Source organism: Lichenostomus cassidix, chromosome 14, assembly GCF_008360975.1.
Source record: "Lichenostomus cassidix isolate B80296 chromosome 14, HeHo_3.0, whole genome shotgun sequence".
NCBI classification, from domain to species: Eukaryota; Metazoa; Chordata; class Aves; order Passeriformes; family Meliphagidae; genus Lichenostomus; species Lichenostomus cassidix.
The window spans coordinates 14081020-14093786 of NC_139495.1; the positions used below are offsets into that span (position 1 = coordinate 14081020).

Genomic DNA, 12767 nt, shown 5'->3' on the forward strand with positions numbered 1-12767 from the left:
CAACCATTCCTTAAATTCTTCTCTAGCTGAAATTTGTTTTCATTCAGAAAGTAATTTATTTTAAAAAAGTATTTCATGACTTGGAGCAATGAAATTTATCTAATGTATGAAGCTTTTCTATTCAGTTTCTATACAAATTACGTGCAAAAGTAATCCAACAGAGAAGGTAAAGGTTGTGGAGCAAATTAGAGTCAGCACTTCCAAACAAAATAATGAGTTTTACTTCACTTTTCCCCAATAACCTTTCCCCAAAAGCTGCTCAGACTATGAAAACAGATCTAGTCAAGCCATTAGTGCCAAATGCTGGCATTTCCTTTATAGTTCCTGGAAAATGAAGCCATCTTCACTTAGGATAGAAATGAGATTTATCATCAGCCTGTTTAAGCTTAGGTAGGAAGAACTTGAAATATTTGGAAATGAATGAATTGGAAAAAGAAAGAAAAAAGAGGTTCAGGGAACATAAAACTCCCATGTTTTCAAATTCCTTTAAACACTATGACAGCTGTTGATGCATTTTAGCACATGCAACAGGTTTCAGGATATCAAATGAAATAAAAACCTAAACCCCTCTGCTCCCTTGTCCTTCAAACAGCACAAACCTTCTGGCAGTGCCACTTAGTGTGAGCATTAATTAGCCAGGCAGTGTCCAAAGAAAACAACCAATGGAAATCAATCATCTGCACATTAAAAACTAGTAAGAGTAATCTTGGATTAATGGCAACTGATTTGGTATCTACCAGCAAGGCTCTGCTTGCCCACACAAAGGCAAAATGAGCTGCAATTCTTCCCCACCTGGAATGGGGTGGGAAAGGCAGGCAGAGGATGCTATTCCTGAGGTCTCCTGAGCACCTTAGCACCCTGTGAAGGATCCAGGGAAGATGTGGCAGATGAGGAAGGGCAATTCCTTACTGCCCTCAGTGCTGGATATGTAACAAGAACCCAGACCCAACAGTGATGGGAAAAAATAGCATTTGGCTTTAAGCCTCTCATACAGTGGGCAAATTTCATACTACAAGTGAAAGGCAGAGCTAGGGGATTGTAGTAAGTACAGGAAAATTAGACAAATTCCACTGCAAAACTGGTTCCTGCAACCTCCTGACTTTGAACCTGAAACCTGTTTGTTTTGCTATGAGCTCAAGTCTCAAGTTTGTTCCATGCTAATGGACCAAACTTGACATTTAACACACCAGCCAGAACTGGGTCCTTCAGGTTTAACACATCACTGCAGAACCTTGGAACCAGCCCCAAATCATAAGGAACAGAGCTCAAAAGCCTCTTCTGCTGCTCTCTGGAGGCTCTCCATGTGCTGTCACTGTCACCTTCTGCCTTTAGGGGATGCACTCAGACCTAATGACACAGAAGGTCACCTTGCCCAGGACAGCATTTCTTCAAGACAACAAGTTCCATCTGCCAAACCTTTTTGCAAAACACAGCCTGTGCACCTGGGCAGGATTAGCTCGCCCCATCTTGTGCACTCAGCCATTAGTGCCACAAGGAACACATCCTCACTGCTCTAGGAAATCCCATCCTTTTAGAAATGGCACCTTTGAATAGGCTACCACTCAAAGAGTTCTTAATGGCCCCAGTGAGAAGTGGCTGCACTGAAGCACTTTCTTGTCTCTTCATTTTTCAGCTAGTGCTTTCAGCACACTCTACCTGTGCCTGGCCCTTTTCCAGGGCCCAGTTTTAAAGTCAGTGTCCTAAAAGCCTTGATTTCAAGTGACTAAACAACATGAAATTCCAAAGTGATGCTAGAGTACTTTTAAAAATGCCTTAACTGAGCTATATTTGACTTTTAGCAGAGTTACAGGGATGCAGAACACCAAACAAAAGGGTTCCATGCTCCATTAAAGCAAATATTAACACATCACACAGCAGCTGTGTGGAAACTCCTTCAAAGCCAAAAAATTAAGCAGAATGATTAACAGTTCAGTGACATTTGTGCATATTGAATTAAACCGGATTATCACTTCTCTCTCTCTTTTGAAATAATAATGTCCTGCACAGCACACTGATGGATGGATCCAGCAGGAAAGGCAGTGTTCCATGGATGAACTTCCCAGTGTATCACCCAGCCTTTGAAACACTTGTACTCCATCAAACAAGGACCTGGGAGCATTAATTGTTGAGGCTCAGACTTTACAGCTCTTAAGGGTGCACTCCCTACAGCTCACACACTGTAAATCTGAACTTTTCCAACATTTCCTCTCAAGGGTGCACTTCCCACAGCTCAGACACTGCAAATCTGAACATTTCCAACACCACGTAGTCTCCCTTCTCTAAATGTCCATTTTCCAAAAATTAATAACCTCCAGCACTGCAGATAAAGGCACTGAAGAAAATAATGGCAAGACTTCTTGGCAGTGTCACTAACTTCACACAACAGCTTTTGATTTCACTCCTTCACTTCTCCAGCTAAGCTGCTCCATGTGCCCTGCAGGCTGTGATGCCTCCAGCTCCTGCCACAGAAATAATGAGCCTTGTCCTTGGAAAACCAACAGCATTCATTATTTATCTCTTAGAATATATCCATCCCCACCAATTCAGCCTGCACATGTATTTCCTAACAGTCCCACAGAGAGGATTTCAGTTTCCTGCTGAAGAGAAAATGCCAAGCTGTTCTCTCAGGCTCTCTGCAAGCCAGGCATGAATAGGAGTGGGAAGGAAACGCAAACTGTCAGACCCATTCCTTCAAACTCACAGAATATTCATGTCAGATGCAGCCATTAAGAAGAACTGAGACTTTTTTGCCGTTTTTCCTTTGAGGCACACAGTAAACACAGGTTTTTCCATGCTCTCCAGTGTGTACTTACCCTCAGTTCCACTTCTTTGCCAAGTAAGTCATACAGCACTGCTCCTTTGGAGGTGATTTCGGAAGCAAGCTGTCTAGCTGCCTTCAAGTCAGCAATCTGGGAACACAGCAACAGCACTGAATAGCAGGAGAATCCCCAACATCACAAAGAAAATCCATGACATTTCCCATTTTGATATCAAGACTGCACAGGAGGTCAAAACTCTACTATAAGCTGTGCACTGGAAGCAGAGTGAACTTGTCTCTTGGCTTTGAAACAGTCTAGGTGAGGCACCATGGGGCTGCTGAGTGAAAACCCAAACACTTTAGGCCAAGAAAAAACCCCACAAATCTCAGTAATCAGTAATAAACACTAATCATCTTCAAGTGTTTTTTTACTATTTCTTTAGAGAGAGACACTAGACTTACACAGAGGAGAATCATCTGTGGATCTACCATTTTCTCAAGAATCACAGGAACAGAGAATCATGGAATGGTTTGTGTGGAAAGAGACCCTAAAGCCTATCCAGTCCCACCCCCTGCCACAGGCAGGGACACCTTCCACAGAAGTAGTAACAGAAACTCCTCTTATTTAGCAAAGTGCTGGGTTACCCTTTTAAAAAAATATATTTAGAGAAGGTGCTTTTAAAATACCTAGAGATAGCTTTTATTTTAAGGGCTTGAACAGCTTTGATGTCTGTTAGGGTCACATGAAGATTTCCCTTTCCTTCAATGCACATGGGCTAAAATTCAACTTTCAGTCAGTATTTTGCAAGCTACTCTTGTTGCAAAAGTTTAATAGGAAGAAAATAATCTTTATTCCAGCCTACTCCAATATTTCTGATTTCAACAGCACTTCAAAGAGAACCAACTTTGTGCCACTGTTGCCTTGCATTATTCAGAGAATTCAGAGATTAAAACAAACCAGAGAATCACAGAACCTCACCTACTGAAATGAATTCAAACCATACCTACTGCCTTGCCAGAACATTCTCCAATTTCAGCTATGAGAGAGATGAGTTTTTCCTAAGTGAACACAAGTTCTGCTTACTTTTGAGCCCAGATCGAACTTGAACTTGCTGCTGTCCTCCTCAGGGAGCTCTGCACGCTCCCCTCCCTGGGTGTTCATGGCCCCATAGAGCACAGAGGTGACCTTGAGCAGCTCCTTCACAGCATATCCATCTGCCTGGTACAGCTTCTTGGTGTTGAGCTTGATGTGAGCCTTGGTAGCCTTTGGGAAGTAAGAATGAATCCAGCAGTCACAAAGGACAAAATCCTCACTTATCTTCACTCCAAAGCTCTTTTTGCTTTGCAGAATACACCATGCTCAGCTTTGCAGAATAAATCCTCCTGTTTGGACATCCAGTTTGCCTCATCATAATACTGGTATTTCTAGAAGAATTTTTTTCTGAAACCTGTGCACTCCGTGCATGTCAGAACATCTGCAGAAAACCCCTCAAACTATCATTATTTCTTCCCTGAATAAACCCTGTGCACCACTTAAATTCAAATTAGGTTTAAGTGGAAAGTAAGTGCTGCCCAGGTCTTGTGATGATGCTGCAGAGGGGTAAATTTCACCCTTAATGAGTTGCAAGAATAAGATCAATTATCCTAATTTAACTGTCTTCTCTTCCACCAGCACCTTCCAAATGTTTTATTGCTTCCCTCAAATTTTCCCCTGCTATGATATCAGTGATTTTATTCCCTTGTCTCTCATCTCTGAAAGGTACAGACACAGCAGTATGGAAAAAATACTGAAAAATTTAACATTATCCCTTTGTACTTCAAAATAATAAAGGGGGGAAAATTACCACCTGTCACAGAAAGGACAGAAATGTTGTCCTTGAAATTTCTGAGAAGTTTGTATGATAAATGAATAGCCTCAAGGAGCCAACTCCAAATTCCAGATTAAACTTTGAGGGAGAATTCCTGATGGCGTAACTAAATAAAGAAGCAAAAAAAAATTGATCACCAGCTGTGGATACAAAAATTAAGCTTAAAAACGACACATTAAACACAAAACTGACCTAACATCTTCTTTTCAGTATATTTTTAAGATGAAACTTCTGCTGAAATGTTTCTCCTTTGGGAATGCTGTGGCAGATAGAACCTGTCCATGAGTCAGTGGGGGTATTACACAGCTTTGGTTTTACAGTGCTCCTGGAAGGAATTCCCACTGCCCTCGGGCTCTGACAGAGCAGGATCTTCAAGCTGGGGTAAGAAACTGAAATATTACAGTATTTGGTACAAGGTTTACCCACCAGTGAAACTAAAGAGAGAAAGGACCACACCTCAAACCATGGATTTGGCTCCAGCTTTTCAAAGGAAACAAAGCAAATGGATGTTGCCCCATGTTTATTCAGGTGTATTTTGTCAGATTTTGTGGCTTTAAAATCAGATCTTAATTTCCAGTAAATGTTTTCCTCTTGCCTCTCTCATCCCAAAATCTCAGTTGAGCAGAGGAAAATGACTCTGTATCTATTTCCAGTGACAGGACCTGAAGGAATGGCTGGAGCTGTGTCAGGGGAGGGTCAGGCTGGGTATCAGGGAAAGGTTCTCCCCCCAGAGGGTGGTTGGGCACTGAACAGCCTCCCCAAGGAATGGGCACAGCCCTAAGGCTGCCAGAGCTCAAGGTTCCAACTCAGAATCTTCTGTGATTCCTGAAAATTGAAGCCCAAACTCCCAAAAGAGATGATGTGCACCCTGAGCTGGGGCAATACGAGACTCACAGCACAACAAACCCGATTGCTTTTGAAATACTGTTATCAGAATGACCCCAAAGGAGCCAAGACACAAAGTGAAAAGCCAGGTATGTTCACCTCCCTTCCCTTTCAGTAGGAGAAATCTAAAAAATTAATTGTAAAAACAGCAAATATTCAATTTGAGGAAAAGTGGTCATTAAACTGACAGACTCTGTTAAACATTCCCTTTTCAAGGGGGACTGATGCACTAAATCATAAAGGATGATGTTAGAGACAGGAGTTCCAATTTCAGCTCCATTCACCCTCAGCAGAGTAAAATCAATGTCTAGTAAGAGGAAAAAAATGTTTTTTCATTCAAAGGCTAGTTAAAAAGAGGAAAAAATATACAGACAAGTACATATATTTTTGAGATTGGCACAATGGCACTGCTGAGTCAAGAAGACAACTTCATGTTTGGAAAGTCACCTCCATGACTTCATGTTTGACACAGGCACCTATTTTATTGGTTATTTCATTTTATAACAACTCCAATTTTAAAGAAACAATAAAAAGCACCTCTATCTGTTCCAAAGATCAGATGGTTAAAATGCAACAGAAAATAATATAAATATACAGCAAGAATGGCATCAACAGCAATAAAATCTGCTTAACTTCACAATCTGCTTTATTAATATCACGAAGCCCAAATTTGACTGTGATGTCTGACTCTTCCCAAAGGTTGTGTGCCTTGGGTTGCTGGGTTTGTTTCCATGAACAGATCTCCATGAGATGAACTCATCAGAGGCTTTTTGCTGCACTCTGCTTCAAATTTGGATCCAAGTGGGCTCAAGCAGGAGCCAGGTATTGAGCCCCACTCATTAGAACAGCTCTAGGGGGCAAATAATTAAAAACCCACCTAAGACAACTTTGCAGACACTTCAGAACTTTTGGGTCTGGAAAGGAGACATTTAGTAAGTTCTCAAACTGCCAGGAACACAGAGCAGTACCTAATTTGTATGGAAAATTAACACCTCCTTACTCCTTGCTCAGTAAAGCAGAGCAAAACTCCAGTAATATTTCCTGATGATGAATCTGTCCTGACATTCTCTTCTGAGACAATTCTGTCTCCATCAAATCTCCCATCTGCCTACAGATGCACAAAGCCATTAACTTCTGGAGAAGATAATTGTGGATTCCATGGACAGTGAATTATTAAGAAAATGTCTACAAGTTTTTTCTCATCCTGAAAATGCTAAAAACCTACAATAATCCCCACATTAACTTGTAATGTTAACTGAGTCTAAGTACAGGATGATTAAAGTAATTTCCATTCATTTCATTTTCTGAATTATATAATGTAATTCTCCAAAACCCTTGGGATTTCTGATATAAAATAAGTTGTTGAAAAGCATTACATTATTTCTGCTTCCATACATGTGCTTGGAGGGGGGAAACCCTTCCAAACAAAATAGACCTGTTCACTCAATCTCATAATGCTTCAGGGCTCAAAAGTACATTCTAATATGTACAGGAATGTACCATGCTCTGAACAGGGCAAAATTAAGAATTCAGATAATTTATGGTGCTCACTATTAACAAATGAGAAGGGAAATATGGTTAAAATATCATTTCAATATATTTTAAATTTATAGAAAGAGTATTGTAATCCATCTTTGGTATTAGTATAAAGATTTCCATCGCTTCCAGATCCACCTGCAGCCCCAGTAAGTTCTTTTCATTATTTGTGTGGTAACAGCAAAGGCTCACACTGCTTCAAAATAACATGAATTCTATGAAGGTAATGTTATTTTATTCCAAAAGACTAAAAAAAGTTGATGGCCCAATCCAAACATGCTCATGCATAAAAAATCTGATCTAACACATGCCTAGATCTGTGGGAAATCCCATACAACATATACAATCATTCATGCACAGAAAAGAACCAGGCATCCAAAGTCAGCAACAGCCATGATGAGATCTCTCCTAAAACAATTTAAATGGCTTAAAAACATTTCCTATCTATAGCTGTGTCCTCCACTGTCACCTCTTTAAAAATAAGAAGGGATAAAGATGAATATCGTTTTAGATCCCAGTTTAAATCCCAATCTTGTATTTAGATCCCAATATCATATTTAGATCCCAAATCCATAGTGAGAAATACAGGATGTCAGTAACAGCACACTCTGGCCTCTTCAAATTTCCACTAGCACAAGACACAGGATCACAGAATCATGGATGGTTTGGGTGGGAAGGAACATTAAAGCCCATCCAGTTCCACCCCTGCAGGGACACCTTCCACTAGCCCAGGTGGGATCCACAAGCCCCATCCAACCTGGCCTTGGACACCTCCAGGGACAAAGCAGCACAAGAATGCAACACAAACTCAGCCACCCCTTGCAGGGAAACTCTGAGGGGTTAAGAGGGAAAGCACTAAAGCTCACATGGGATCAGGATTTCAGCTTTTCAGGATTTCAGCCCAAGCACAGCTCCTGGAAAAACTCACCATGAACTGAGCCACAGCCTTAATGAAGAAAACGCGGTCCTGCTCTGTCTCCACATCCCCAGAAATGTCACTCTGAGGTTCATACCTGTGCAAACAAATAAGATAGAGGTTATAACATGATTGTGGCAAATTTAAAGAGCTTGGTCCACATGCGGGGCAAAAATCAAACAAAACAGGCATGAACAAGAGTGGAAAATAAATTTATAGCTCCTACTGCAGACTGGGGCATCCAGAGCCTGGAATGAACACACTGAATTTCTACAAACTGCAAGAGCTGTCAAACCTGACACACTGCACAGGTTCATACCCAGACATCATTTCAAACATACTCCTTTCACAAGTAAAGCAAACTTAAGAAAAAACAAATTGAAATCTGTGAAATACTTAAAAAAACATGAGTGAGATGCAGGAAGTGACCAGTCCACAGGAACCAGGGAGGAATAAGGGAAAATTTATTAATTTGGCCCCTCAGTGTAACAGGAGCATTTAAAAGATTTTCAACTATTCAGGCAACTTAATCCAACTAATTTTGAATGGTTGTGAGTATATCCCTACTTCATAACAACTGCACGAGCATTCAGCAAATTTCTAACGGCTTGGTAATTAAAATTCATAGATACTAATTATGAATCTAACCCAAAAAACAGCAATCAGGCAAACTGTTTTGTTTTCAACTGTAATATTCTACCTTCTAAGCTTAAAAAACCCTTAATTTTACACTTAAGTGGGAGAAAAAATATAACATATAATTCAAATAACACTTAAAGATCCAGAAATATTTAACCAAAGTCTGTCAATGGGTTAAGTGGGTGTAAAACTGCAATTGAAGAGTTGTAGATTATAACCAAATAGTTTTATATATTTTAAACATGTTGTGGATGCAGGACAATACCAGGCTGAACCAACAGCTGCAGCAAAAAGGCAAGACCTGGATGTATTTTGGTGATCACCCTGTTTGGGTATAGGGTCAGACATGGGCAGAATGGTTGTGGATTTTGGAGAATATGTGAGAGAGATAAGCTACTTTTGAATGAGTCCACAGCCAGGGTGCACTGCCAGCACTAAGTCACTGTGTTTTCTACTCCAGACTGCAGAATGAAACTAAAAACCTGCACATTACCACATTTCCAACTGGTATTTAGAAGAGCAAAGCTCAAAGAATGACTAAATATCACTTAGTTCCCCAATTTCACAGCAAACCATCAGCTCCAAGCACACAGCCCACATCCCAGCATCAGCCCAAAATGTGTTGGCCTCACCACCAACCTTTTCACCAGCCACAGCAGCACTTCTGCCACAAGCATGAAGTTTGGGGTGTGGAAATTCTCCATGGATATGAGTCGGGGATACCCCAGCGCCCTCATCATCTCAGTAAAATCTGAAAAATGAGGAAGAGCAGGGATTGCTTCTCATATATCCAACAGGAGTTTTGACAAAAATGCCATCTCCCATAGCGTGCTGTTTAGTTGCCTATGCAAAGCACTGGGAAACCTCAAATAATAACATAAACCTCAATAATTAACCTAAATCGTATCACTTCAACAGAAAACACGCCAAAGTGGAAACAGGAGTTTTTTACGGGATTGGGCTGAAAGAACGCTGACACAGGCTCTCCCTGCAAACACAACAGTGTTCCCTACGAGCTCTGGGATCACCCCGCGCAGGCTGTGCCACCCCGGCAGCGGGGATCCCTCCTCGGCAGGCTCCGGCAGGCTCAGCCCTGCAGCCCCCGCGGCAGCGCCCTCCGTGTGAGGCCGGGCAGAGCAGGGAGCCCCCCCGGAGGCCCAGGCGGGGGTGCCCATCCCGCCCTGCCCGGCCCTGCCCCGCCGCCCCCGGCCGCGCTCACTGCGGAGGTCGCGGAACGACATCGCCGGGACCCGCGGCCGCCGCGTCTCTGAGGCAACGCGCTACGGCGGCCAGCCCGGGCCAAACCCCGCGGGAAGCGAAGTGTGCCGAGCCTGGACACTGAATCGCGGAAGCACGGGATCGGTCGCAGAGCTACAGAATCAGTTGTGGTGGAAAAGCGCTGAGATATCGAGTCCTACCAGGGACCCATCCCCACCATGACAACGAGACCAGAGCCCTGAATACCACGTCCAGGCTTTCCTTAAACACCTGCAGGGACGGGGACTACACAGCCCATTCCAATATCTGATCATTCTTACTGGCAAGAAATTCCCCCTAATATCCAACCTAAACCTCCTCTGGCACACTTACGACTATATCCTCTTGTCGTGTCCATTGTTGCCTAGGAGCACAGCCCGACCCCCACCCGGCTGCAGCCTCCTGGCACGCAGTTGCCGAGAAGGAGGAGGTCCCCCCTACAAAGTCTCCTCCAGGATGAGCCCCCCAGGCTCTCTCAGCCCCTGCTCATGGGACACATGCTCCAGACCCCTCCCCAGCTCCCTTCCCTCAATCTGCTCCAGCCCCTCAAGGTCCTTCCGCAATTCAGGGCCCACGGCTGGACACAGCACTCGAGCTGTGGCCTCACCAGTTGTCCCGGGTTAATGATAAGACTCTCTCCTCCGAGAGCGAAGGGCCCCGACACCCCCTCCCCCACCCACAACAGAACCTCTTAGATGGAAGTGAAGAAAAAACTATTTATTTAACAAAACCACGCAGAGTGCCCTACAAGGCACAGGGGAAGGGGAAAAACAAGGTGAAAGGCAGTTATTCAACCTGATTAAAAAGTCCTTTTCTCAGACGCAGTCCCTCTCCTCCTCGCCCCCCACCCGGGGCCGGGTGGAGCTCCCTGGAGAGCTCTGCTGTCCTCTGGCCCTCCTGGGTCTCCGGGTGGCAAAGCAGATCGAAGAGAAGGGGTCCGAACGAGGAAAAAAAGAAGAAGAATGGAAAAAACGGGAACAGAGCTCACTCCGACCCCCGTCCAGCACGCAGTCCCTGCCGGGCGACGAATCCTCCCCCGGAGCGAGGCTTGGAGAAAATGTTTTCAAAACAACCCGCGTTTTTCTCTGCGGCTGGGTGCAGTTAAAGAGACAGGACCACACATTTTTACACATTTTTTTTCTTTCTTGGGCATATAAGCCAACGACAGGGGATAAAGGATTATCATATCATCAATCCAAGACACCAGTGCCCTGCAAAAGGCCGCAAGCACTGCCCTGCTCCTGCCAGCCACTCCCTGCGCCCCCGGCCGGCTCTGCACCAGCGGCGCTCGGAGAGTCAGGCCTGCCCCGTGTGCTGTGGGCTGGGGGGCAGTGGGGAGAGGCGCTGGGGACACCGCCGGGCTGAGCATGATTTGTGACTCAGGAGGGAGGGCTGGGAGCCGTCCCCGGGAATTCAGAGTGATATAGACAAAATTCACAAGCCGGCATTTTTAGGAATATAATATTGAACATTTAGTAAGAGAACAAAGACTTACGGCCGGTAGGGAGTGGTTGGTTTGCCTTATGCTCAGTCCCGCACCCTATTAATTTTAATGTGCACTTAAGTACTTTCTGTAACTGTTACATATTCATTAAGTCCAAAAAAAACTATTTACACTTCAATCATTCCTCCTTCTTCGCTCTATGCCCCTCTCCGCCAGGCCGGTGACATCTTGGTGTTCTGGTTTGTTTCAGGGTTGAAGGCTGAAGTCTTCTACACCCCTAATTCAAGTTGTGGCTGGGACTCTTCTCAGGGAGGTGTGACTGTAAATAATAGATTTCCTGGAATGCATGAGGTCTGTTTCTTTTTATTCCTTCAGGGCATCTTGATCTCTGGCTTTGTGGCTTATTGGTTTAAAAGACATCTATTACCATGTATTTCTTAGCACATTTCTAGCATACTCCAACTATTACATAGTTTATAATTCACTCTAACTTTGTTTCTGCTTAAATATATTTTATCTAAGTGCTACTTTACACAGTACCTTATCGCTTATAAATGCTAAATTCATATATGCGAAAGCCAACATTCACTCTCCACTCATTTATCACACGGAGATCCATCCTGTCTCCCGTTGCTCTGCAGAGGACCATGATGATCTCTCCGAGGGCAAGAAGCCAGCGTTTGTGTGGCAAAAATCAAACAACACAAGTATGTATGGGACTAGAAAATAGTCCCATCCTTCTGCAAATAGTCCAATCCTTCTGCAGAATGTGGTATCTGGACCCTGGAATGCACAGTGAGAGTTTGTGTATGAGCTCCAAAACTTGTAAAGCCTGGCACACTTCCCCAGCAGGAATTGCTGCTGTGGGGTCTTGAACACACCTCTTCAGCCACTGTGGATAAGAAGCAAAATTTACATGGCTCAGTCAAGGCTGGTAAATATTTGTTTTCAGAAGGAGATGAAAAAATAACTGCCAGAAAACCAACAAACAGCAGCGTGTATCTTCACAAGAGTGTTTCATTTAGTCACAAAGATACCATAAACACAAAATACGAAATTCCTAACCCCACTATAATACTCATTGTATATCCTCACAGATCCCTGTGGGCAGGTGTCCATCTCTGTCCTGGATTTCCCTACATCTCGAAGTACCAGGACAGCACATGGCTTTGCTAATGCCAATATCCCAAATGATAGTTTTTATCCAGCACCTGACCCATGAGTCAGAACTCTGAAGGTTCCCCAGGATAAAAGCCAATCAAACAGGACAGTTGCATTCTTATAGGAAAGATGGTAATACTACATTTGGAAAAATTTATTGATAAGTTCAAGACATTATCATATTATTATTATTATCATTATTCTACTACTGTCCATATTGTACCAGAGTATAGCAAAAGGCACAGAGAGGGCTCTGGGTTATCCCAGAACGTGCCGTCAGGATCATGGGGACAACAGGATGTG

General features: G+C 43.4%; 1 protein-coding gene across 2 annotated transcripts in view; it reads right to left on the bottom strand.

The window, feature by feature from the left end:
* Positions 1-9920, bottom strand: part of IFT38 (intraflagellar transport 38) — a 56894-nt gene extending 46974 nt beyond the window's left edge. For both annotated transcript variants that reach the window (XM_085075075.1, XM_085075074.1), the window contains exons 1-5: positions 9822-9920; positions 9242-9353; positions 7976-8060; positions 3843-4022; positions 2814-2909 (exon numbers count right to left, since the gene is read on the bottom strand). In XM_085075075.1, coding sequence (XP_084931201.1) covers positions 2814-2909; positions 3843-4022; positions 7976-8060; positions 9242-9353; positions 9822-9843 — 495 coding nt within the window. In that variant the 5' untranslated portion in view covers positions 9844-9920. The remainder of the gene's footprint in view (positions 1-2813; positions 2910-3842; positions 4023-7975; positions 8061-9241; positions 9354-9821) is intronic.
* Between the last annotated feature and the right edge of the window lie 2847 nt (positions 9921-12767).